We start from the raw sequence: 26,400 nt of genomic DNA, 5'->3' as shown, positions 1-26,400 counted from the left end.
AAAGAAGAAATTGCAAAAAAAAAAAAAAAAGTATTATCTGTGTGGACAAACTTGCCTAGGTCAACCTATCAAGCATCCTGACTCTCCTGAGAGTTGGCTCACTGGCTTGGGGAATTATTATCGATAATAATTTAAAGAGCTGATTAAGGCATTATGACCTGATAAAGTCCTCATATGGCAACTTTCTCGCATCATTTTTGTGCAGTAAAGTGTGTGGGGGGGGGGGGGGACCTGTTGCGGGAGAAGACAGGGAAGTTAGAGAAATACCACCAGAGCTACAGGGTACTTTTCAAGTGATTTGTCTGTCTGATTGGACACTTACTTCTCATTATTGCACATCAACAGAAAAATGTCATGGTATTTAGCAACCCGCAAGAATTCTAGAGGAGTCAACATTCTGGGACGCTGCCTTGTCCTGAGTCAGCCCACGAGTCCTTCTCATTCAGTATTGTCAATTCAGTATTGTCACTCTTCTGCATCTCCTCCTCCTCCTCCTCCTCCTCCTCCTCCGTTACGGGTTGCATTTTTTCTTTTGTGCAGGGTTCCCCCGCCTGAAATTCAACAGGTGACGCACGCAAGCCCAACCACAGCATGGTCGGTCAGTCAGTCCAGACTCCGCCGGTTGAGCTTGTGCACTTCACGCGACTGTTAGAGGCCCGAGAGGTAGGGAGAGGGGAAGCGGGTCAGGCAAGAAGCTACTTTCCGTCCTAATCTGCGGCCGCATTCGGGCCGCTTTTATAGCTTCTGTCCGGAGCGGGCGGCGGCTGCGATGCGAAGGAGCGCCTGGAAGGACGGAGAAGCGAACTTCCCCTCAGCAGCAAAGCAAAACTTTGCAACGCCGAGGATGCTTCCTTCCTGCCCGGTAGCGCAGCAGCCCAGCGGCGAGTGCGGTTGTCGCCCGAGGAATTGAGGGAGGGGCGCGTGAGCGCCACCCGCAACGCCGCGGCGGGGGAGCGGGCGGAAGGCGGCGCCTCGCCCAGCCCGGCGGCAGTCGGCTTGGGGGTCACTTTCAAAAGTTGGGCTGGACACGCCGCTTGCCTGAGTGGAGAGTCCTCTTCTTCCCCGCGGAGCGGACGGATGGCGGGCCCGCTTCCCCTCGACCCAAGAAGCCCGAAATCCTCACCTGGGCTCAGCTCTGCACTGCCCGAGCTGGGGGGGCCGCGCTGGGGCTGCCTTCTTTCCCCCGAGGCGCCGCGCCACATCCTCCTCCTCCTCCTCCTCCAGCTGTTCTTCTCGGGCCGCCCCAACGTGGGCCACAGACAGCCCCTTCCACGCCCCCAGCCTGGGACTCGCATCCGCTGGAGCAAACGGGAGGGACCCATCAAGGCCGCACAGGCAGCCCGCCTCCGCCGGGCAAGGAAACGAGCCGGGGGAGGTCTCTCCTCCAGGCTGCAGCCGCTCGCAGGGCGCCTGTTCCCATTTTCGGCCGGTTTTCTTCCTCCCCCTAGCAGGGCTTTTGGGCACACAGAGAGAGAGAGGTTTAGGGCGGTGTAGAAATGTGCTAGATCAATAAAAAATAAATAAATTTAGTAAATGCATGACAAGCAGACAGACATTCAGCAGAAGGCGGCTTTTCCCCTGCTGGAAACGACTCCACCCGTGGAAAGTCTGCCTGCCGTGCAGCTGTTAAAAGTGCGCAGGCACATACACACATAACCGGACTCTCCTGCCCTTCGCATATTTCAGGCTACGGACTAAGGAAGATGCAGGCGGTTGCCCAAAAGCGCGAGTTGAAGTAGGTATGAATTTGAGCTTGTGTTCAGCTGTAGTGTCGATCCTGTTTCCATCCTGTGATGGATGGGTTTCAAATCTTGCCTATTTCACACGGACATCCTTGTTGGTCTTTAGCATTATTCATTCTATATTGCAGGTAGAATGAATGCTAAGGCAGAGATAATGTTGCTTACCTAAAGCTACTGAAATCGTTCATGGCTGAGGTGCCTTCAGATATGAGCTAAGATCATTCTTGCTCACAGCCACCAAACCACCATGTTACACCAGCATTTAGTGGTGCCATCGATGTATTGATTGTGTTCAATAACCCAGAAGAGACTGAGATACTGGGTAACATCCACAGTAAAAGTTGCCCAAATAGAATGCTTCCCACTCATGCAATGGGAGTTGTAATTTTCTGCAATTAATAGATTTTTAGGGAACATATGAATGCTATGGAGGGAAAGGGGGATTCCAGAAAGCCCAACCTCGCTTGCACAAGTTGAAGTGTTCCACTCCTGCAACTTTCACTCTGAAAGCTATCCAATATCTTACAAGGCACTCAGTTAAATAAACCTTAGTTGTTTAAAGTTTGATAAATTTGTAAATAGAAGCATTATCTTCACTTTGATAGAGAAACAGAAATCCCCTTTCTAAAAGGGTGCATAATAATTGATGTTTTAAAACATTTTGTGTTAAAATATTTTTTTAAATCTGCCTAATCAGTCAAACTTTAAAAAGCACTTAGCCAATTAATTAAATGTTGCAGCTCTAATATTTTGCACTTACTGTTTAAACTGTGCAAGCTTTCAAACCATATTAGGCACTATATTAAGATGATGAAGAATGTAAAAAAGTTGCATTTTGTATTCACTGTGACTATAGAAAATCATTTTATTAAAAGATTGATATACCACAGTTCAACCAAAAAGTTATCAAAGCAGTTTACATAGCAAAATGAATGAGAAGATCATTCAGGATGAGAAGAGTCCCTGATTCTAAGGGGCTCACAGTCCAAAAAGAAACTCAAAGGGGGGGACAAGCGGCAGCCTCCGGGAGGGCCATTATTTTGGGCTGCCTTGGGATTGTTTTTAATGAAAGGCGGTATATAAATTTAACAATAAAAATAAAATAAATAAATAAAATAGAGACAGTTGCTTTCTGCCTACCCAATATGAGAGCCTCAGTTTAAAAGGTGCCTCTTCATCACACATTCACCAATAGCCAAAAACTGAAGCAGCTCTAAAATTACAGTAAATTCTCATGACTAGAAGTGATATTCCCACTGAAATGTTAAGTTTATCTTTAAGAACATAAGAACAGCCCTGCTGGATCAGGCCCAAGGCCCATCTAGTCCAGCATCCTGTTTCACACAATGGCCCACCTATCTTGCTATGCAGATGTATCACTGTACCCTCTGTCTGTAGTGGGAGCAGATCACACTACTCAAGCTGGATTTTTAATTTATTTGTACAGTGTGATATAATCTGTTTGTACAGCTTTTTAGTTCCAAGTGTTAGGGTTCCATAACATTGCATATAGAAATATATAGAACAACAGGCCTTGCTGAAGGAGAATCATCATGGCTCTGCAAGGGCAAGCAAGTCTGGCCTCACTAACCTTTCAGAGATCTTAGACAGTGTGAACAGACATGTGGATAAAGGTGATATGGTTGACATACAAAAAGCTTTTGGCAAAGTTCCACACCAACGGCTCTTGAGTAAACTTAGCAATCATGGGATAAGGGGACAGGTTCACGTGTGGATTGGTTAAAGGACAGGAAAGAGAAGGTAGGAATAAACTGACAGTTTTCACAATGGAAGGGAGTAAGATATGGCATCCCCCAGGAATCTGTACTGGGATCAGGACTCTTTAACTTAAGAGAACATAAGAACAGCCCTGCTGGATCAGGCCCAAGGCCCATCTAGTCCAGCATCCTGTTTCACACAATGGCCCACCTATCTTGCTATGCAGATGTATCACTGTACCCTCTGTCTGTAGTGGGAGCAGATCACACTACTCAAGCTGGATTTTTAATTTATTTGTACAGTGTGATATAATCTGTTTGTACAGCTTTTTAGTTCCAAGTGTTAGGGTTCCATAACATTGCATATAGAAATATATAGAACAACAGGCCTTGCTGAAGGAGAATCATCATGGCTCTGCAAGGGCAAGCAAGTCTGGCCTCACTAACCTTTCAGAGATCTTCGACAGTGTGAACAGACATGTGGATAAAGGTGATATGGTTGACATACAAAAAGCTTTTGGCAAAGTTCCACACCAACGGCTCTTGAGTAAACTTAGCAATCATGGGATAAGGGGACAGGTTCACGTGTGGATTGGTTAAAGGACAGGAAAGAGAAGGTAGGAATAAACTGACAGTTTTCACAATGGAAGGGAGTAAGATATGGCGTCCCCCAGGAATCTGTACTGGGATCAGGACTCTTTAACTTAAGAGAACATAAGAACAGCCCTGCTGGATCAGGCCCAAGGCCCATCTAGTCCAGCATCCTGTTTCACACAGTGGCCCACCAGATGCCACTAGAAGCCACAGACAGGCTCTGGCTAGCCCGAGAAGTGAGTTATTGGTGTCAGGAGAGGCTGATGAAGCTATTTGCAAAATGGCTTGTTTAAATATCCAGACAGAGCCATATACCCGATTGGATATACATATCTTATCATATGAAGGTTGGATTTATCTACTATGGCATGTGGAGGCTGACACGTGCTGCTTTTGCAACGTACTCATTTCATAGCACTCTACAGCTACTGCCTGAGATGTATGGAACTTGCATTCTACTGAGGCAACACCCACAGCTGGACTCATCTCTGGAGTTTGCACTTCTTAACCCTTGTATGGATGCAACTGAGACAGCGCCATTGACAGTATTTTTATCCCATGGCAGCCGCACTCTGATATTGCCCTCTTTTTGTCCCTCGGTACTGGCTGCCATTAGTTCCTAACTGTTCATTGTTATACTGCTCATGTAGTTCTTTAGTAACTGGTTATGTTACATATTATATTGCTTCATGTTAAGGTTTCTCATTATTTTATGCTATGGTTTTTTTGCTTTTTGAGCTTTATAGACGTTCACAGTATTGAGGTTATTTACCCCAGTTCTCCAGTTTTTTAGCTTAGAGCCCTGCCTGCCTCGTTTTGTTCTTTTGCAGCCCCACATCTGTCTTGTTCAGTAGTATCTCCACTAGATGGTTTTGGCAATGATCATTTATGTTCCAGTATAAGTTGTTATTTATAATTTATGGTTCTAGCTATTATTCTTCTAACCATTGTTTGATTGGTCATTAGTATACATTTTTAGTTGTTATAACATAATAAATGATTCATATATATTTTTTGCTTTAGTCATGGGTGGGTTTTTCTCCTTCTGTTTTTGCATAGCTGGAAGCCACAGGCAGGAGTTGAGGGCATGCCCTCTCTCCTGCTGTTACTCCCCCACAACTGGTACTCAGAGGTATCCTGCCTTTGAGGCTGGAGGTGGCCTGTAGCCGATGATAGACCTCTCCTCCATGAAGTTATCCAAGCCCCTCTTAAAGCCATCCAGGTTGCTGGCTGTCAACTTGTTCATAAATGATCTAGAAGTTAGGGTAAGCAGTGAGATGACCAATTTTGCAGATGACACTAAATTATTTAGGGTAGTGAGATCCAAAAGAGATTGTGAGGAGCTCCAAAAGGAATTATCCAAACTAGATGAGTAGGTGACAACATGGCAAATGCAGTTCAATGTAAGCAAGTGTAAAGTGATGCTTATTGGGGCAAAGAAACACAACTTCAAATATACACTGATGGGGTTTGAGCTGTTGGTGACCAACCATGAGAAAGATCCTGGGGTCATGGTGGAGAACTTGTTGAAAGTGTTGACTCAGTGCACAGCAGCTGTAAAAAGGGTAAATTGCATGCTAGGGATCATTCAGAATGGTATTGAAAATAAAAATAGTAACATTATAATGCCCATATAGAAATCTATGGTGCAGCCACATTTGGAGTACTGTGTATACTAGTTCTGGTCACTGTATCTTAAGAAGGACATTGTAGAACTTGAGAAGCTGCAGAAGAGGGCAACCAAGATGATCAGGGGCCTAGAGCACCTTCTTTATGAGGCAAGGCTACAGAATCTGGGACTTCTTAGTTTGGAAAAGAGGTGACTACAAGGAGACATGATAGAGGTGTATAAAATAATCCATGGAGTAGAGAGAGCTGACAGAGATTTTTCTCCCTCTCTCACAACATTAGAACCAGGGCTCATCCCATGAAACTGAAGGCCAGGAAATTTAGCACCAACAAAAGTACAAAAGGAAGTACTTTTTCACGCCATGCATAATTAATCTATGGAAGTCCTTGGCACTAAACTTGGATGGCTTTAAAAGGGGCTTGGACAAATTCATGGAGAATAGGTTTATCAATGGCTACTAGTCTGGTGGCTATTGGCCACCTCTAAATACCAGTTGCAGGGGAGCAAAGCAAGAGAGAGGGCATGCTCTTGCCTGTGGGTTTCTCAGAGGCATCTGATGGGACACTGTGTGAAACAGGATATTGGACTAGATAGGCCTTGGACCTGATCCAGTAAGGTTGGTACTGTAGGCTGCTGTGCCCTATCAAAGGCAGCATTGGGGCTATGCCAGATGGGTGGTTGTGCAAGCAGCACTTTTGCTGATATCTCCATTTGAGACAATAGGGGAATCTGTGGAATCACTTCTTGCACAACCACCCATTTTGCACAGCACCGACGTTACCTCTGAAGGGCACAGCAGCTTGCAGCGCAATGTTATGGATACCTAACACTGCACTGGATGTGAGCCCATGTTAAGGTTGGGCTTATTCCATCCCCTCTGTCATGATGCACCAATTTCATCTGTCATGATGTACCAATTTCCCCTACCAATTCAATGCATCTGACAAGTAGCACGAAAAACACTACCTTTCATGCTTATAGCACAATAACATTGTTAAATCTTTAAGGCACCACTGGTCTCTCATTTTTGGAACAAGAAGAATGCTTTCACTCGTTTGATAAAATTGTCCTCTCATAAAACTCTTTAAAGCAATTAGGTACTATTTCTACTAAAATGTCATAAAAATCAAATTATCCCTCCCTCAGACAATTTATTCTACTGTGGTGAAGGATCATCTTTTTTACATGGAAGTTTTACATTGAGCAGGTTGTTCCATGAAGGAATGGTGGCATTTGATGGATTTTGTAAGACACAGGCAGGTCCCTGAAGATCATAGCACTTTGCATGTCCTCCGGGATATTTCTAACTAATCACTCCTCGTCTTGTCAATTGCTAGCAAAAGTAGTCTTCAGGAAATAAAAAGGGAGGAGGTTTACATTTTAAGTTGTAGTCTGTACTTTCATTACTAATTAAATATTGTTTGTTATATTTAGGACAACAGAGATTATTGGAAAGATAAAATTACTTGTCTCACAAAATGTGCAAAATACAGAAACACTCCCAGAAGTTTTGAGTTTGGCAGCATTACTGGATTTTGACAGATCTATGGTTAGAGTGGCCATAAAAAGCAGGCACTCTGCTAGCTTTGTATAAATTGGTATGCAGCAGCTGGTCTTGTGGTAGCAAGCATTACTTGTCCCTTTGCTAAGCAGGGTCTGCCCTGGTTTGCATTTGAATGGGAGACTACATGTGAGCACTGTAAGATATCCCCCTCAGGGGATGGGGCCACTCTGGGAAGAGCACTTGCATGCAGAAGGTTCGAAGATCCTGCCCGAGCATCCCCAAGATAGAGCTGAATGAGACTCCTGCCTGCAACCCTGGAGAAGCCGCTACCAGTCTGTATAGACAAGATTGAGCGAGATGGACCAATGGTCTGACTCAGTAGAAGTATTCTATGATTGTACACCAAGGTCAGAAAGTTGGCTGAAGTGGGACATATTGAGACAGCAGATGATACTGTCCACAAGATGTCAGTGTTGAACTGCATCAAATACAATTGCTGTACCTCATAATGTGTACTATATGTTTATCCAGGAGCTGTTTTCCCTGCTATAATATCAAAATATAGAACTCTGGAAAATGTTTCCTGCCTTCAGATGTGATATTTGCAGACATGGAAATAACTTCCAGGGATGGTTCTGTAATGTAAAAATAAGCAAGCCAGGCCTAAACAGGCAGTAACATGATACAAGGAATGCAGTGCACAGTTCTCATCTCCTGGAATGAGTGGCTCTCATTCCAAAGTAAAACATTAAGCTAGTGACATGTGTTGCAGTAGACACTCCTGGCTATCACACAGTTTGAATAAATTCACAGATATCTCTCCTAAACTATGAGAGCTCAGTGACTCCAATCTTCAAGTAGTAATTGATTTGGATTCAAAAGGAAGCCCACGTCCAATGTGCAGAACTTTATCATGATGACAGATTATCTTAGCGTGCAAGACAGCCTTTGCAGGATATCTGTTTTAACGATGCTTTGGTTTTGGCCCGATACCAAGCATATGACTGCTACCAGACTTTAAAACTGCTTAAGAAATGGGCACACTGCCATTGATTGTTTGTGGCTAAATGTCACTTTTCTAAATATCCACAGCTATTATGGAAACAGAATTAACTTTTGCAACTCAGATCTGGCATGGATTTCCTTGGAAGCAAAGGCCAAACTAGATGAGATGTTGTGACTCAAGATCAGATCTCCCATCTCTACATTAAAAAAAAAAATCTGGGAGGGGTTGAATTGGGACTGTGGTGCTGTGTGTGCAGATTAAACATTTCTGTAATATCTCCCCCCCATAAATAGATCCCCTTCCAAACTGCTTTTGCACTCTTACAGAAAGCTTGGAAGTAGAGGGTGCATCCAGTTATTTTTAAAATACTGATTGAATTCTGAGTGACAATCTTAATGTGAGAAAGTGCAAATAGAATAAATGTATAAATCCTCCCATTTGCTCCTACCCCATCCTTTCTTCCCCTGTCCAAGCCCTACTCTCTTCACTAGAAGCATTTCCTTTTATAGAATTGTCTTAATTGGAATATTAAAGTCAATGTAGTGTAAAGGTAAGAACACTTGGGCTGTGATTTGAGTAGCACTGCTTCAGAAGCTAGGTTTGGAGGTGGTATAGCGTAAAACTGGCTGCATTTCAGGATTGCCTAGGACACATGCTACAGTTATTTTTTCAGGACTCTCTACATGCAATTCTCAACATTTTAAGAAAATGCTGTTGTCCACAACCACCAGACAATTTGATTTTTGCAGGTCTGAATAACTGTGGACAGGGAGAGGGGCAAGACCTCATCCAAATCCCTAGCTAGTTCCACCAGGACCATTTCTAAGCCCTTCACCACTATCTGCTAGGAGTTAGCTATAAGAACATAAGAACAGCCCTGCTGGATCAGGCTCAAGGCCCATCTAGTCCAGCATCCTGTTTCGCACAGTGGCCCACCAGATGCTGCTGGAAGCCACAGGCAGGAGTTGAGGGCATGCCCTCTCTCCTGCCATTACTCCCTGCAACTGGTACTCAGAGGCACCCTGCCCTTGAGGCTGGAGGTGGCCCACAGCCCTCCGACTAGTAGCCATTGATAGACCTCTCCTCCATGAAGTCATCCAAACCCCTCTTAAAGCCATCCAGGTTGTTGGCCGTCACCACATCCTGTGGCAGAGAGTTCCACAAGTGGATCACGCGTTGTATGAAAAAGTACTTCCGTTTGTTGGTCCTAGACCTCCTGGCTATGGTTTTGATTGTGTAGGATCCAAAACATTTATACTCAAATGTAATTTCCAAAAGATGCTCTCCTGCAGCCACCAGAAGAAAGTATTCTGCTCTCAGATGTCCATACAGAAAGACAAGGGTCCCAATGTAGACACAGACCACCCACTTCTGGCTAGAGCAGATGCAGCTCCAGGAGCACCAGGGGCTCTTTCCCATTCATTACAACAGGTCAGTTCAACTTGTGCAATTGGAGCTGCACTGCAATATCAGAAAATATAACCATCAGATTCCATGCTTATACAATTATTTGTATCTTTGCAGGAGGAAATACACTGCTTTTTTACAATTTTACAGATGTCACTTATCACCCCCAAAGGATACCTCCTATATTGTCAACACTTATTGGAAATGAGCATACTACAGACAACATAAGTTATCTTATCTTGGTCACTTAAGCTGAAGTCATGAATGTTCAAAATACTACTACTGAGGCTTACTGTATCCTCAAAGATTTTATTTTAATTTTTTTCTGTAACAAATGCAGGGTAAATCTTTTTTTTTTTTAGCTTAACTATGTGAATAATCACAATAATCAGACAATATGCATATCAAATAATTAACATTCATGACAAAGGTACTTTTTAAAATCAGTTTATTGTATAAAAACGTAGAAACACCAACATTATATTCAACAGAAAAAACATCCTATTAAAACTCTTTATTACACAAGAAACCCCTGAATATAGATATAACTGTTCTTTTCATTATATAGTACATCTCAAATGAAGTAGAACATCCCATGTTAACAGGAGAAGTATTTTCAGCTAAGACGTATATGAGACTAGGGGGAACATCTCAGTATTTTCATGTGTAATAGAAAAACCTGTTTCCTGAACTTCTTTAAAATAATGAGCTAGATTTAAAGAAATGCAAGTGGAGTTCAGGTCATGCAACAGGATTTTCTGTCCCTTTCCTCCCTACAGCAGGCTCCCTGTGCTCTTCCAAAAGTCTGCTTAGGGGTCAAGAAACCCTCCAGAAGAGCATGGGATGGGGCTTGGGAGGCTGGCAGAAATCAGGGGGCCTCCTTGTGTGAGCAGAAGTGCTTTTCTACTTGCATAAGCCACCTTTGGATCCAACCTAAGATATATATATATATATATATATATATATATATATTTATTTAAATTGCCTTTTTTAACATTCCATTTTTCTCCTTCCATAATGTATACAATAAATCAGCAAAATCAAGAATCATTTTTATTTTTGAGCAAGTGATTAACTGAACTTGCCTACCATTGGTATCCTACTCTTTTGAACACCACAAATGATGCACAAACTTGGGTATGTGCCTTACATATACTGCCAAATTAAGCTTAATCTTGTCTTTCAAATATTTTACCATGAAATAGTTTTTCTTAATCTCTCAAATGTATTAGACCAAATGCTCTTTGAGGAAGGATCTTTTGAATCTGACTTGGGCTTTTGTGTACTTAAAGACATATTGCACAGGTGATTAAATTCTTACAGAAAACAGTAATTACTCCATGTGGATCATAATGGGTCAAGAAGTCTGTATGTGTAAATTTCTGTGTGTACATACATTGGGAAACTGCTGCCAACAGTAGCTTCTCAGCATATGAATACACAAAAGTTTATTTGCATGACAGATCAGCACATGTGAACATATGGAAATTCCTCAGCTTCTTGCACAGAGCGAACCTTGGTAACATATGAAATAATCCTAAAAAGCATATACTGATCATTGTACTAACACTATGCTTCAATAAAAAGTTCTCAATAAGAAAGCAAAAATCATTACTTTATCATTGCTGAGTGATTACATGTAGCTATAGCAACAATTTGCAATATACTAGCCTAATGACAAGTTAGAAACAATTTAACACAATGCAACAGATGCCAAAAGATGTTTCTGCATAGACCAGGATTTTTTTAACCTTGGGTCCCCAGATGTTGGACTACAATTCCCATCATCCCCAGCCATGGCCTTTGTGGCTGGGTATGAAGGGAGTTGTAGTCCAACAACATCTGGGGACTCAAGGTTAAAAAACCCTGGCATAGACTGTAGACTATGAAACAAGAAGTGTGCATTAATTGTATTAAAAACTGACAATTTCTTTTGTAAAGTATGCTAAATTATTACAAGTTTTCCAGTTTTTATTTTTGCTTGGCTTTATGTTCTACCAAGGCAATAGAAAACCAGCATTAAGGGAAGATGTTCAAACAGTGGTATGGAACTCCCCCCCCCCCGCAAAATTACATATATAAGTTTAGTTAACCTCTCCAAAGTACGTTTTCCCTTCATCCAAGTATGTTTCACTTCTCTTCAACCCCCTGGAATCCAAAATATTGATTAAGACCACCACCACCCCAACTTGCTGTCCATCACCTGTCAGAGAAATCAATCATTCAGATATTAAAAGAAAGAAGAAACAGTGTTAAGGGGGAAAGGTGATATAACATTCAGAATATAGTGCGCACCAGGGTCTTAACTGATACTTGGTCTAATGACCAACGCAGACTGAAATAGGCCCATATTAAAAATATAGGCATATAATATTAAACTGATGGCAGCAAACAACATGAAAAACCAAATATCTCACTGAACAATCAGCCCAATGGATTTAATAATAAATTTTGCAGCAGTAGTTTTGGGAAACAAATTATCCTGCTTCTTCAGCTGATCTCAAAACATGACTACGTTTAAAAGAAACGCGCACACACACACACACACTCTCTCTCTCTGATTTCTCATAAGCAAATCCTATATACAGAATTGCTCTGCACTCCCTTTTGGGTCAGGTGGTTCTCAGTATTTTAGGAAAGCCCATCTTCTTGGTCAATTATTTCCGTCTTGGTGGAGAACACATCAGCTAGCATATGTTTTGGTATCTCAGACCCCCTAACTTTCAAAGTGTAGCAGGCATTCTCCACTTTGGCCAGACTCTGCTTCAAGGTATAGAGTTTTTTAGAAACTTCGTAAGGTCCAGTGTTGCCAATGTAAGAAAAACCATCATAAATCTGACGTAGGAACTGGCTTAGCTCAAAGGGAGTATCTATGTCACCATTACCAACACTGTTGATGCACATCCGCATAAGTTCTCCAGTTAGATCAGCCACTCCCAGGAGGTAGTCTACCGGAGTCACCTTCAAGCTCCAAATGTGAGGTTGCTTATTGTGACTGTCAGAGGACAGCTAAAAACAAAACAGAGTAAAAAGAGAGAGAGAGTTAAAGCACTTCACTGAATAAAGATTAAGCAGTTCAGTGATTAGAGATTATTAGAAACATAAGTCTTGCTTTTGAACCAATTAATACATGGCTATGAGACCATTGAGATTAATACCACCAATTAATACAGGGCTAAGTAGTAGAAGTAGTAGTACAAGAGAAACAAGGTAGGAATCCTGATCGCTCATGAGAAGCTACCTGCTGGTTAGAGAGGCTGGTCAGTGTTCCAGATTCAGTGTAGTGCTAGTGGAGCCTGATTCTATATCTAAAGGCACCATCTGGGTGCTCTATTAAACTCTTAGTAAACAGGAAGTACAATTCAAGGGGTAATACCTGCCTAACTACATAAAAATAGTAGAATATATCCTATATATTAAGCATAGCTCAGAGAATATCTGAAACTTTTATTTAATATAACCCACAGAGTCTCCAGTATTGATAGCCATTACAATGTCCTCCCATTGGTTAACAACACCCTGATCTACCCCCATCATGTCCCAAGTCCTACAGCCAGACTTAGTTAACAAGGTGGATGGCCTTCACAATAAATACTGTGGATATACAGTCTGATGTTAACCCTCAGAGGCAGAGGAGAATAAATGCAAGGAGATATTGTTGGTAATGGGGAGATGTAGTCCACTAAGAAATAAGTCATTATTCCTTAAATATATAATAATCCAGAGTTCTGACAGTGATGCTGGGTCCCTTTTAGTTGGCACTGGACACCAGCAGGTGGGGGCTCCAAACAACTGATCACATCTTATTGATAGCAACCTAATTCAAGGCTCATAGTTTGGGGCTGGGTGGAACTGTGATCCCAATGGAACTGCTGAGGTGATGGATTTGGAACCTGAGCCCCAGACTGCTGAATATTCTACCCTTAAAATGGCAAAACAAATACATTTCATGAAAATCTCAAGAAATTAAAATCAGTGGTTGACATCTAGACTAACAAAGCACTGCTGCTACAAGAGAAAGTACTTCTCTTATACTTTCTGAAGAGTACAGCCAACTCAGCTGCACTGCTCAAGCAGTGAGGTTGGAAGAATCTCAACTGTCTCCCCTTCCCCCAGAAACACTCTGTGCCACCCAGAAATATGTTCCTGAGGGGTATGCAGCCCTTAGGAACATATTTTCAAGTGGTACACAGTGCTTCCAGGGGAAGGGAGGTCATTGAAATTACAGGCACACAACACCCATGCTCAAGCACCAATGCTGTGTCTGGAACTCTTCTGGTGCTGGTCACTTTTGGTTTTAGTCTGGATGTTAGCCAGTGAAAGCACTGGTAAACATATGTAAACATGCATGAATTATGAACCTTTGCATAAATCATGCAGGAACAAATCTGTATATATTTGTTTTGTAATTTATTCTGCTTCTGTTTGTCATGGGGGAAGCAAAGCGCTATGAAATGCACTGTAACCCTGCCCACTGAAGCTTGACATTTCATTGGGCAATGACTATGTATCTTTGCAGCCTTACAGGCCTGAAATTTACTTTCCACATCCCCAAAGATGTGGAGGAGGCGGATTTCTGAGTCCTCTATCAACTTTTGCACTTGCATAATGTGATATCTGAATCATGGCATACACAATTCTAAGAATATCCAATTAAATTGCTGGGTAGGAGAGACAAAGGCAGGTCCTGAAAGATCTAGTAATTATAGGAATGAAATACAATTTCATAAAGTTTTAATAGTATAAGAAACACTTATCAGTCTTTACTATGGGATTTCCCCACAAACACATCATTCTATCAGTTTACTAATATAAACCAATATCTTATTTCCTGGTTCACATCCCACCAACATTCCTACCTAAATCTTCCTTCCTATACTGTATTTGGAAGGATATTCAAAATATATAAAAAGAAGAATCTCTTTCCTTCTGCTATTTTTGTGCTCCTGAAGTAATAAATCCTCAACCTGAGGCTTCATTTTTTGGAGCTGCAAATACCTAAAGTGCTTTTCTTCAGAAGATATCGGAGTTTACAGAAATAAAATTTCTGCCTAAGTACTCTCCATGAATTCAACAGCAGCAGAACTGGGTATGCTGCTTATTCTAGTAGGAGTCATGTCCTTTCCCTTGTCAACAGCTCAAACTGGACAAACATTATGATTAATGTTTGGAGTTAAGCATAGCCATTTGGAAAACATCAAGATGTTCAAACGTCAGGTTTTGAGATGACTCAATGTGCTTATCTTATACCTATGACTCAATTCTAGCTTTTCAAAGACATTAAGCAGCTGCTTACTCAAGTTCCAAACTCAAAAGATATTTCTCAGAATGCAAGTCCTCATGAATCAATCAACTTTAATCCGTTTATCTTAAACTAAGATAATATATGTGAAGGACCTGGAGGAGCACTGGAATTTCTTTTGTGAAACTGCAACTTGAAATACACAGTATTTTTGAAATACTTTTCACATTATCTATTTTGTGATATTTCCAAAAGATAAAGATTGGTGAAAGAACTGACTACTAATGTGCACCTTTCCAAAAGAGCCCTGTTGGATGAAACCAAAAGGTTCAATATCCTGTTTCCCAAATGCTTCTGGAAAGTCCACAGAAAGGACATGTCTGTCCTATAGCGGCAAGGCAGGCAGTTAGAGCACAGGTGGAGAAAGACTCAACTCTGACAGATTACAGCATAGAGCGCATATGAAGACCTATGTTCACCTAATAAGTGCATTAAAAACGCAGTTCTTTTCTGCACTTATTGCATCCACAAGCTTATGTCCAGCAGAGTTGTCTAGGGTTGTGAGGAGACTAGTATGTGCCCCTTCTTTCTTGAATCAGAATTAAGAGCCATCAGTGACCTGCTGTGACACGTTCAGTGTTCCCTCTAAGGCATGCGCACATATGCGCACTCACAAGTTTTGTGATGTCCTCTCAGTTAATTTTAGATCCCACTCAGGTTGAATCACGAAGGCCCCATTCCGAATGCATGTGCACACACACTGCCTTGATAAACTCATTCTGCACAGATATTAAAAAAAGTAGAGAGAACACTGGACAGATTTATTGAATTTTGGGGGGGACAAAGTCTTTTGGATTCAAGCCAAACTGGATTCCAGCTACCAGCGTGGTGTAGTGGTTAGAGTGCTGGACTAGGACCAGGGAGACCCGAGTTCAAATCCCCATTCAGCCATAAAACTAGCTGGGTGACTCTGGGCCAGTCACTTCTCTTTCAGCCTAACCTACTTCACAGGGTTGTTGTGAAAGAGAAACTCAAGTATGTAGTACACCACTCTGGGCTCCTTGGAGGAAGAGCGGAATATAAATGTAAAAATAAAAAATAAATAAAATAAAATAAAAAATATTAGGGAGGTGTCCAGCCTCTCCTTTTGTATGGTTAAGTTGGATCAGTTTTGTGACTCTTGAGGAGTCTGGCTACTGGAGAAGTTCGCCTTACCAACTGTTCTCTTGACCCTTGCCCTACATGGCTCATACAATCTAGCAGGAAAATTATTGGAGAGGGTCCTGTTAGTATCATCAGTGCCTCTCTGAGGGAGGACAGAATGCCACCTTTTAAGAAGCCAACTGTTAGAACACTTTTGAAAAAAACCTGCATTGGATCTTGCAGAGCTAGGCAATTATAGGCCTGTCTTCAATCTTCCATGGTTGGGCAAGATGACAGAGGGTGGTGGCATCTCAATTCCAGACAGTCTTGGAAGAAGATTATCTGGACCCATTTCAAACCGGCTTTCAGGAGGGCTATGGGGTAAAGACTGCCTTGGTCAACCTGACGAATGAATTCCAATTGGGAATTAATAGAGGGAGTGTGATCCTGTTGGTCTTCTTGGATCCTTCTGGGCCTCCTGAGGGGGCTGAGGGTGGAAGGCACTGCTAGGAATGTGCAGAACTGGTTAGATTGTGAACCGGTCCACCATAAACCGGGCCAGTTTGAGCGTGAACCATTTCAAACTGGTTCAACCTGAATGGCGCAGCTGATAGGGACCTGTGGTTCAGTCTGAATTCAGACCGAACCATGGCAAACAGTCCATGCACACCCCTAGGCACTGCTTTGCAGTGGTTCCACTCCTACCTCTCGGATAGATTCCAGACGGAGATTGTTGCTCTTCAAAGCAAGAGCTATTTTATTGAGTCCCACAGGGCTCCATTCTATCTCCAATGTTTTTTGACATCAACATGAAACTGCTGGGAGAGATCATCAGGAGATTTGTAAACCATCCTGAGATTTTATACAGGATGGTATATAAATGTGTTAAATAAATAAATCTTCACAGTCTTAAGGGCTAGAAACTTCCTGTTTTTAAGAAGTTGTGGTTCTCTGAATGCTTAATTCAAGTCAATGCCTACATTTTTGCAGGTCAGTCACAGAATAATTGAACACACACACACACCCCTGTTTATGTGATATAAGCAACAACCTGGTTGCATGAGTGATTTGCCAGTATCAGAGCTAGCGTGCTTGCTTTTTTGTAAGTCTTCTGGTTAATATTTTAGTAACAAACTAGCTTTTGCCTCACAACAAACCAGTCTGGTCACTTTTTTTGAGGATGTGGCACTTGATGACTCAATTCTGAAGGTCGCATTTTCTTCTGGAGTACACTACTGTATTGCACCACTTATTTTGCTTTTCAAAAGGTTGAAAAAGATAGTGCCAATAATGAGTATGTTTATGCTATACTTTTGTAACTGAAGCACACAACTGCTGTTTATGTCAATCAAGTTCTCTAAACACAAAAAAAACACAATTGATCATCTCACTTAACCACAATATCTAACTTCTGACCAAGCCCAAAGAATGGGATGTATGGGCTGAGAATTGCTTTGACCATTCCTTCAAGGCTCCAGAATAGTCAGGGGACATGATTCACAAGTGATTTGCAATTTTGTATCTGTGGGTGTGATTATTAGAGTTGCTTTGGGGCAGAATGGGTCTGCACTATAGGCTTCTGCCAGCTTTGGCAGAACCACTGTTTATACTCTTTATCTTATCCATCATCCTTTCAAGATAGTTTGTAAACTGGAAATAAGGAATTTACTGAACTTAAGCTGAGAGATTGGCACTTACTCACTGAATATTGAGTAACATCTTGACCCATTTGAGATTTGAATCCGAGTCTCCTCTGTTAATGTGCAACACTGTGTTTATGTAATTCACATAATGCTCAATTTATAATGGAGGCCACAGTGCTGGCTATCAGATGGTAAAAGTCTCCAAGACCGGACTTTTTCATTAAGAAAGCATCAAGTTTCTGTGCCTTTACCAAATAAAGTTTCATTTTCCATTACTGAGTGTCAAAAATACTGAGAGGCTATACAAGATAACCAAAAGGGCTATAACATACCCAAAATCAATATTTTTGCATACAGCTTTAATAAAGCTGTTAAAATATACTCTTCTAGAGTGTCTCAATGAAGACTAGAGAAAAACATTTTTCTATTTTCCTATAAGAAAAGATGCATGTGACTTAACCAATATCACCAATTAAGTCATACTTAAGATAGAAATGCCAAATAGTGAACATATTTTATAATTAAATTAACACATCAAGTGTTCTTACCACTTTTGTTTCTTCTTCTTTGTTGTCTTCTGCAAATATTAGCTGCTTATTGATCTCCTCTATGCTAATTAATGACCGAGTTTTGATAAAATACTGGAATGAGACAGCTTCCACATATTCCTGAAGACCTGTTGAAGTTGAAAGCAGCAAAATAAATGACATTTTGCTCTAGTCATTCACAATAAAATGACAATGATTGAGGCAATATTTGAAAGGTATCTGCAAAGAGAAAATAATTTCCAGAGCCAAGAATAGGCATATGGATATTCCATTAGTCAAACAGTATACAAGAACATATTATCTATGGATTTCTTGTTACTTTTTTGAAGTCACCTACTACAATAGACCTTTTTCTACAAAAACAAAAAACAAAAAAGGCATAATCTTCAGGTACTGGCCCACCACTCTATTCTGCCAATTCTTAACCCTTCAAACTGGACTTAGTAATACAAATCACTCACACTGCACTGAAGGCAAAAGAAAGAAAGAGCTGCACACATGGTGTTACATTGTACTGACAATTCGAATTAATGTTGCTTGTTCCAACGTTAAATGGTTGGGACTAGGTCCTAAGAACACAACTGATCTAAATATGTTTAGTTCTGTGCTGGAATCTGGCCTTTGTTTATAACTTCACGCATACTGTATATTTCTTTAGTTATTGCTGCATTGAGATTAAACTTTAAGCTGGTTAGAAGACTTAAACTGTTTTTAAACCATTATAAAAGATGGTTTAATTCTGAACAAATATGCATAGAATGAGCTGTTAATAAAACTTTCTCCTACAGAATGTACTTAGGACAAGGAGTACAGAGCAATTCAATATCATGACAATAAAATGTGGTTTCTTCTATATGAAGTTTGAGATCAGGGTACTAGGCATTTTTGCTTCTTTGGCAATTTTTGTTACATTGTGTTTCAAATAAAAAATAAGACCAGAGTCATAACAGGCTGTTCATTCCTCTATTGATGCCAATGAAGGCTTCCCTCCCAGGGTGGGCATGATTCAGATTGGGAGTATAGGGCGGCGGGGGGGGGGGGGGAGTTAAAGCCACACACACACACCTCAATCGGATCCCCAGCCCCCAACACGGTTCTTATTAAAACAAGAAAAAAAATAAGCACATCAGAAAAAAACAAACCGCAATTAACATAAAGGTTAGCCCTGAAATAGCTATCTGCCATGAAAGGAGTGTGAAAGCTGCTGCTGGCTTGGCCTGTGTTACTGAAACCTAATTATTAAAGGGGACTTAGACAAATTCCTGGAGGACAGGTCAATCAATGGCTACTAGTCTGAGGACTATAGGCCACCTCCAGCCTCCAAATACCAGTTGCAGGGGAGCAACAGTAGGAGGGAGGGCAACAGTAGGAGGGAGGGCCCTGAGCTCTTGCCTGTGGGCTCCCCAGAAGAATCTAGTGGGCCACTGTGTGAAGCAGGATGCTGGACTAGATGGGCCTTGGGCCTGATCCAGCAGGGCTGTTCTTATGTTCTAGCTGAGGCCAAGTACCACCAGCTCAGGAGCAGACAAACCTCAAGAGGAGGGTGGGGGAGGGAAGCCACTGTCCACCATAATGCCAGAAGTGAATGCCTGAAGAAAAAGGATGCAAGTGTTTGTGCCAACAGAAGTTGCCAGGGAAAACCTAGGCATTTTGTTGCTGCCCAGTCAATGCTGCTGCCCAATTCCCTGCGTGAGCTTGCTGAGGTGACTGCAGAGCTTGTATTGTGGTACCCTAGCACTGGTTCTGGGGAACCTTAAAATAAATAAGGCCACTTTCTCAGATGCAGCTCAGGATTGCATGGTTGCTGTGACAACTATGGGGTTTTCCTAAGTTCTCAAGAGTGCCCCTCATGTAGCAGGACATAACTTGATCTGATCTTCTCCACTGGCTATAATGATGTTGATCTAATGGGGAGTATCAGTAATAGTGCTGTTGTGAATAGACCACCACCTGATTACGGTGCAGATTTTGGCCTCCTCCAACCTTTGTAGGGATTGCACTGCTAAGTAAGATAGGACAGAGGTAAGAATGGAGGGTCACACTAGGTCCAGAGAATGTTCTACCAATCCTGGTTGAGGTTACACTCCACACAGAAGAACCTTGATTTGTTACTGGATTTTTAGCTGGCAGCAGTGACTAGACTTCTTTTTACCACCTTCAGGGAACGAACCAGTTTTTTCTGCTTCTCTCCAACAAGTATTTGGCCTCAGTCATCCAGGTTTTTGATATTTTTATTAACTATTGCAATGTACTCACGCCAATGCATACACTATTGAAAAGGCATGACACTGCCTTTGAAGCCAATTCAGAAGCTGCAACTAATACTGATTGTGGCACTATAAGTTTATGATATAAACCTATTAACTGCACTGGTCCCAGTACAGTTCCTTGGGGGAACCCCACTTCTTACTTCCCTCCATTGTGAAAACTGTCCATTTATTCCTACCCTCTGTTCCCGGTCCTTCAACAACCAGTTACCAATCTAGACATGAACCTGTCCTCTCATCCCATGACTTCTAAGTTTACTCAAAAGCCTTTGGTGGCGAACTTTGTCAAAAGCTTTTTGGAAATCCAAGTATACTATGTGATCACCTCTATGGGCTGGTGTTCACCTCTAATGTCTCCATATTCTATGATCTGAATACTCCTTATATATGTTCCTCTCCTTAGATTTGTATGAGGTAATGCAGGGGCAAAGAGAATGCCTTCTCTGTGTTGGCAGCAATGCTCTTCAATAAGCTCCAACTGAAAGCACATTTAGCCATTCTCTGGTGGCATTTCAATTGCTGGTTCAAACATAGCTCTTTTATGTTTTGAAGGTGTTTTGAACTGGTTGAAGGTAGATTTGATTTCTTGTTTTCTTCAGATATATTTATGACTGTGTTTTAACTGCAGTAGTTCATGTTTTCAAACTGTTTCACTGCTGAAATTTATTGTTTGTTATGTTTCTGACTCCTCTAGCCATCAAGAATGTCATGGGGAAAGAAGAATTATTTGTGGAGACAAAGCATAGAGCACATGAGCTGAAGGGAGAGAAGAAAAAGTAGTGGCAAGAGAACAATGGGAAAAGAGGGCAACAGGTAAAACACTGACTTTTGGTTCTTGATCATGTAAAAATTCTAGTGTTGATATCTAGTCCAACTTTCCAAATAAAAATTTGAGTGGTTACCTACCCCAGGCGGTCCTTTCCTCCCTCTATTTGTCTGAAGACAGAATTTATGACTTCAGAATACAAAATGGCCCCATACTTTGATATAAGATGTCCACCAAAGCTTATGCTAAAATAAATTTGTTAGTCTCTAAGGTGCTACAAGACTCTTTCTTGTTCAGAATATGAGTAGTCTTTTGGTTAGATAACATATGAGTGTTATTTTAGAGTCACACTTGCCTTGAACCCTTTGACAAAGAGAAAGGCAGGATAGTGACTAAATAAATAAAAATGAGTTTTCATGCTCCAAACTAAGCAGTCCTAGACTCATACTAATGACCATTGCAAACTTTTCCTCATTACGATCAAACATGCTTGACATGAAATACGTGCCTTTTAGAAGACCGTCTTCTCAGAAAGCAGCTTGAAAATGACATTTAAAATGACCCCAGACCTTGACATAAGGTGTTTTTAATAAGCAGGTTAAAGGATGTTTAAATGTTAGATGGTAACTTAATGGAAGGACATCCGTTACTTTCAGCAAATAATCCCAAAGGTGAAAAAAAATCCCATCCCATTTCAGAATTCCATCCAACAGTATGTTCCTCCTCTTGCTCTTAGTTTTGGGTTCTTTCCAAGAAAAGGTTACTTTTGTATAAAGCCTGCCAATAACTGAATCATTTATAAGGCTGCTTTTGTGTAGTTTTTCCTGACAAGCCCAATTAAAATCCATGATGATTGCATCTGCCAGTGCTTCCTCACATATTTAGGAAGGCTAGAAGAACAATAAAGAGATGTTGACATTTGGTCTTTGAAGAACTGAGGAGAACCCTCAGGAGCCATCCAGTCAAAGTGTTACATAGATGTTATTCTATACAGTCTCCAACTGTATTTTTCTCTTGCTTTTTTTCCCCAGGATTCTTCTCTGTGTGCACACAGCAAAACTAACACACTAAAAAAAAGTGTTTTTTAATAAATGCATCCACTATAAACTAAGATAGAAGCAACCAGTACCTGTGTACACACACACACACACACACACACACACACACACACACACACAAAATACTGTTCAGGAAGCACATTATAAAACTATTGCTTATCATACTTACAGAGCAATTGCATGTTACATATATAGCTTGTCTTTCTTCCAAGGAGCATACAGCAGCATTTTAGCTTCACTGCTATCCTTTGAAAAACATTAGGTTAAAAGAGAATGACTTCCCCAGACCACCCAATACTGGCTTCATTGATGAACAGCAATTTGAACCTGGGCTTCTCACAAATACTACACCATATTACACTACAAGACAGTACATTGGGTTGGGTACTTTCAGTAGAAAGCAAGTCTTACTGAAGTCAGTGGCACTTCCAAACAAACACAGGTAGGACTTTAAGAAAAAGCAGAGTCTCTGAACTCATAGGATGGTCGTCTTGATCTTAACTGCTCTTTTCTGCACATTGTTACAGAAACAATGTCTCGGGGATGCAAACAGCACCCCTATATGTGATTTGGAGTTGCAGGCTTGCAACCTCCATCTTGGCTACTTAAGCTCATGGAATCGTGAACTCTGCACGTGCCCATATTTGGCAAATGAGAAGTTTGGTCGCTTAGCACAGGCATCTCCAAACTGCGGCCCTCCAGTTGTTGCTGAACTACAACTTCCAGCATACCCAGCCACAAAAAATTGCATCTAGGGATGCTGGGAGTTGTAGTTCAGCAACATCTGGAGGGCCACAGTTTGGAGATGCCTTAGCACAAGCAAACATGGGGCAGCACTGCCGAAGGTCAGGTTAGCAAACAACTGTAGGGTGACCCCCATTGCCTCTCTTTTGCAGAAAGGGAGGAAGCTAGCAAGCAAGCAGACTCGGTCAATGAGACAGTCACAAGTGAAATAGCTAACTCTCTTAACAATGGAATTAGCTTCACCCAGAGCCGTTTGGTTGAGGCGGTATATAAATGTAATAATCACTTTCACAACTACTCAGATAAGCATGGCAAACCCCCAGCATCCTATCACCTCAGTGATGAGCTGGCCCAGGCCAAGGTCAGGACCATTAACAGAAAAAGAAACCTCTCTCTCTCTCGCTCTGGAAGAGATGCCTTGATCTCCAATGAGGCTTTTTAGTTCACCCATACAGTAACCATACACACACCTCTCCACCAGCTAGTCCAGATCTTGTTCCTTAAAGATCACACCCACTTGATTGGTTCATGTAAACATGAACTTTATCATTTCATTATTATTATTACATTTACAGACCACCCCATCCAAAGGCTCTGGGCATTGCACAAGTTTTAAAAGACACAAACACCATCTAAAACACACTACTTAAAACAATATAAACACCATTTAAAAACAATTCAAACATCCAAAAACAAATAAAAAACCTTGGAAGGCCAGGCCAAACAAATAAGTTTTCAGGGCTCTCTTAAAGGCCAACAGCGAGCCTAAACTGCGGATATCTGCTGGGAGTGCATTCCATAGGCCAGGAGCTGCCACAGAGAAGGCCCGGATCCAAGTTGCCACCAGACGTACCAGTGTTAACTGGAGACGGACCTCTGCAGATGACCTCAACGTGGGATGGGGATCATACAGAAGAAGGTGCTCTCTAAGGTAGCCGTTCAGGGGCTTTAATAACCAGCACTTTGTATTTTGCCTGGAAACATATCAGCAGCCAGTGCAACTGTTTTAAAACAGGCATAATACAGTCCCTCCAGGTTAACCCAGAGACCAGTCCGGCCGCATTTTGAACGAACTGTAGTTTCCGAACTACTACAAAGGCAGCCCCACATAGAGCACATTGCAACTGTCAAGCCTGGAGGTTACCAACTGATGTACCACTGCTTTGCAATCATTCTCATCAAGGAATGGACACAGCTGTAGAATCAACCAAAGTTGAATGAAAGCACTCTTGGTCATAGCTGCCACCTGAGATACCAGGGTAAAGTGTTGATCCTAAAGCACTTCCAAGCTGCATACCTGTTCTTTCTGGGGGAGTGTAACCCCATCCTGCACAGGAAGATCTAAGTCATCCCTCAAATTCAAATTCCCCACAATGAGCACCTCCATCTTGCTTGGATTCAGGTTCAATTTGTTATCCCTCATCCAGACCATTACTGCCCATAGGCAGGCATTTAGTGAGTGAATGCCATTTTCTGATGAGGAGGAGGAGGAGATTTGGGTGTCATCAGCATACTGATAACACCCTGCACCAAATCTCCTGATGACCTCACCCAGCAGTTTCATGATGTTAAAAAGCATTGGTGACAGAATGGAGCCCTGAGAGACTCTATATAATAGCTCCTGTTTCAAAAAGCAACCATCACCAAGCTCCACCATCTAGAATCTGCCTGAGAGATAGGAGCGGAACCACTGCAAAGAAGTGCCTCCTATCTCCAACTCCCCCAAGACATCCGGAAGGATACCATTGTCGATGGTATTGAATGCTGCCAAGAGTGCCAAAAGAACCAACAGAATCACGCGCCTTTGTCAATTCCCTGGTAAAAGTCATCCATCAGGCTAACCAAGGCAGACTCAACCCCATAGCCCGCTCTAAAGCCAGTTTGAAATGGGTCTAGATAATCGGTTTCCTCCAAAACTGCCTGGAGCTGGTTAGCCACCACTCTCTCAATCACTCTGCCCAACCATGGGAGATTGAAGACCGGCCTATAACTATCCATCACTGAGGGATCTAGGGAAGGCTTCTTAAGAAGTGGTCTAATCATAGCCTCCTTCAAACAAGGAGGCATCCTACCATCCCTCAGTGAAGAGTTAATGATATTAACTAGGCCATCTCCAACAATCTCCCTGCTAGATAGAAGCAGCCAAGTCGGGCAAGGATCCAGAGAACAAATGGTAGGCTGCACCGCCCCAAGCAGCTTGTCCACATTCTCAGGCATCACAGATTGAAACTGATCCAATCTAATACTGTAAGAGGGATTACTGGATACCAAGACTCTGCAAAAACAGTGGAGTCCAAGTCGGCCTGAATATAGGAGATTTTGTCCCCAAAGAACCTATTAAAAACATCGCAGCAGAACAAAGTCTCCGGGGACTGGTTTGAAATTGAAGAAGCCTGAATCAAACTCCTCACAACCCGGGAAGCTCTGCTGAACATGAACCTACAGAAGCAATGCATGCAGACCAGAATTGGTGTTTTGCTGCACACACCACTTCCGCATAAACCTTCAAATGGGCTCTATGCTGTGTCCTGTCAATTTCGAGCCAAGTTCTCCTCCACTTGCACTCCAGTCCCCTACCTTGCTGCATCAGAGCCCTGCAACTCTTCTGTATACCAAGGGACCACTTTTAAAGCAGGTCAGGAGGAGCACTTAGGTGCGATCGTGTCTACTGCCCTGGTGAGTTCCCTATTCCAGGTTCCCACTGTGGTGAGCACACTGATGGGATTGGGACCAGCCTTGCTAGCTAAAAAGGCTAAGCTCAGGCCTGTGTCTGGGATTGCTGGTTTGCAAGAAACTGTAGTGTGAACTTTGGTTCTGCTGAGCCAAAGTAACTAAATGGAGTTGTTTATTCTGTAGTCAAGGCCTGGCCAGAGGGGAGACTCACCCCTTCCTGCCTTGAAGCTTGTTTGTGCATTGTGCTATGCTAAGGGGTAATCATGGGAACTAGCTTGAAACTTGCTAAGAGTAATCATATTTAGAAGGTCTTAGGAAACCGCACACATCAGTACCTATATATTTTAGGGGTAGATATTATTCATATAGTTAGCTGCTAACCTCTTTGCATGCTATCTCTTAATAACAGTTTCTTGGGACTGGAAGGCCCCTACTAAGTCTTGAGAGTGACCACAAACCAGTCAAGCTGGGCATAAACAGGGATGTTTCCATCTGGTTTAGTAAACAATGTCAGGCTCGGACCCCCCCCAAGAAAGGCTCCTGACCGATATGGTGAGTCAGGGAGGGAGATGAGGATGTTTACCTTAGAATGGAGACATAGAAGAATTGATGTGACTGTCTTTGATTTGAGATATGACAACGGGCTTGGGGAGAGGGTATAAAGGACATACCCCTCCCGCACACAAAAAGGAAAACATATTCAGACCCCAGTGGA

General features: G+C 42.0%; 2 protein-coding genes across 9 annotated transcripts in view; both read right to left on the bottom strand.

Annotated features, from left to right (window-relative positions):
• The window catches only part of DISC1 (DISC1 scaffold protein), a 311,857-nt gene extending 310,604 nt beyond the window's left edge, over nucleotides 1-1,253 (bottom strand). For all 7 annotated transcript variants that reach the window (XR_008316745.1, XR_008316749.1, XR_008316750.1 and 4 more), the window contains exon 1: nucleotides 1,124-1,253. Coding sequence is in view for 3 of the 7 variants with exons in the window: in XM_053298880.1 (XP_053154855.1) it covers nucleotides 1,124-1,202 (79 nt within the window). In the remaining 4 variants the exon portion in view is untranslated. The remainder of the gene's footprint in view (nucleotides 1-1,123) is intronic.
• Nucleotides 1,254-10,032: 8,779 nt separating this feature from the next.
• TSNAX (translin associated factor X) overlaps nucleotides 10,033-26,400 on the bottom strand; it is a 32,179-nt gene continuing 15,811 nt past the window's right edge. For both annotated transcript variants that reach the window (XM_053298766.1, XM_053298758.1), the window contains exons 5-6: nucleotides 18,178-18,305; nucleotides 10,033-12,610 (exon numbers count right to left, since the gene is read on the bottom strand). In XM_053298766.1, the coding sequence (XP_053154741.1) occupies nucleotides 12,233-12,610; nucleotides 18,178-18,305 (506 nt within the window). In that variant the 3' untranslated portion in view covers nucleotides 10,033-12,232. The remainder of the gene's footprint in view (nucleotides 12,611-18,177; nucleotides 18,306-26,400) is intronic.

The sequence above is a fragment of the Hemicordylus capensis genome, chromosome 1 (assembly GCF_027244095.1).
Source record: "Hemicordylus capensis ecotype Gifberg chromosome 1, rHemCap1.1.pri, whole genome shotgun sequence".
In the NCBI taxonomy this organism is placed as follows: Eukaryota; Metazoa; Chordata; class Lepidosauria; order Squamata; family Cordylidae; genus Hemicordylus; species Hemicordylus capensis.
The sequence above is the reverse complement of the archived record's forward strand: the minus strand, read 5'-3'. Positions and strand labels throughout refer to the sequence as shown.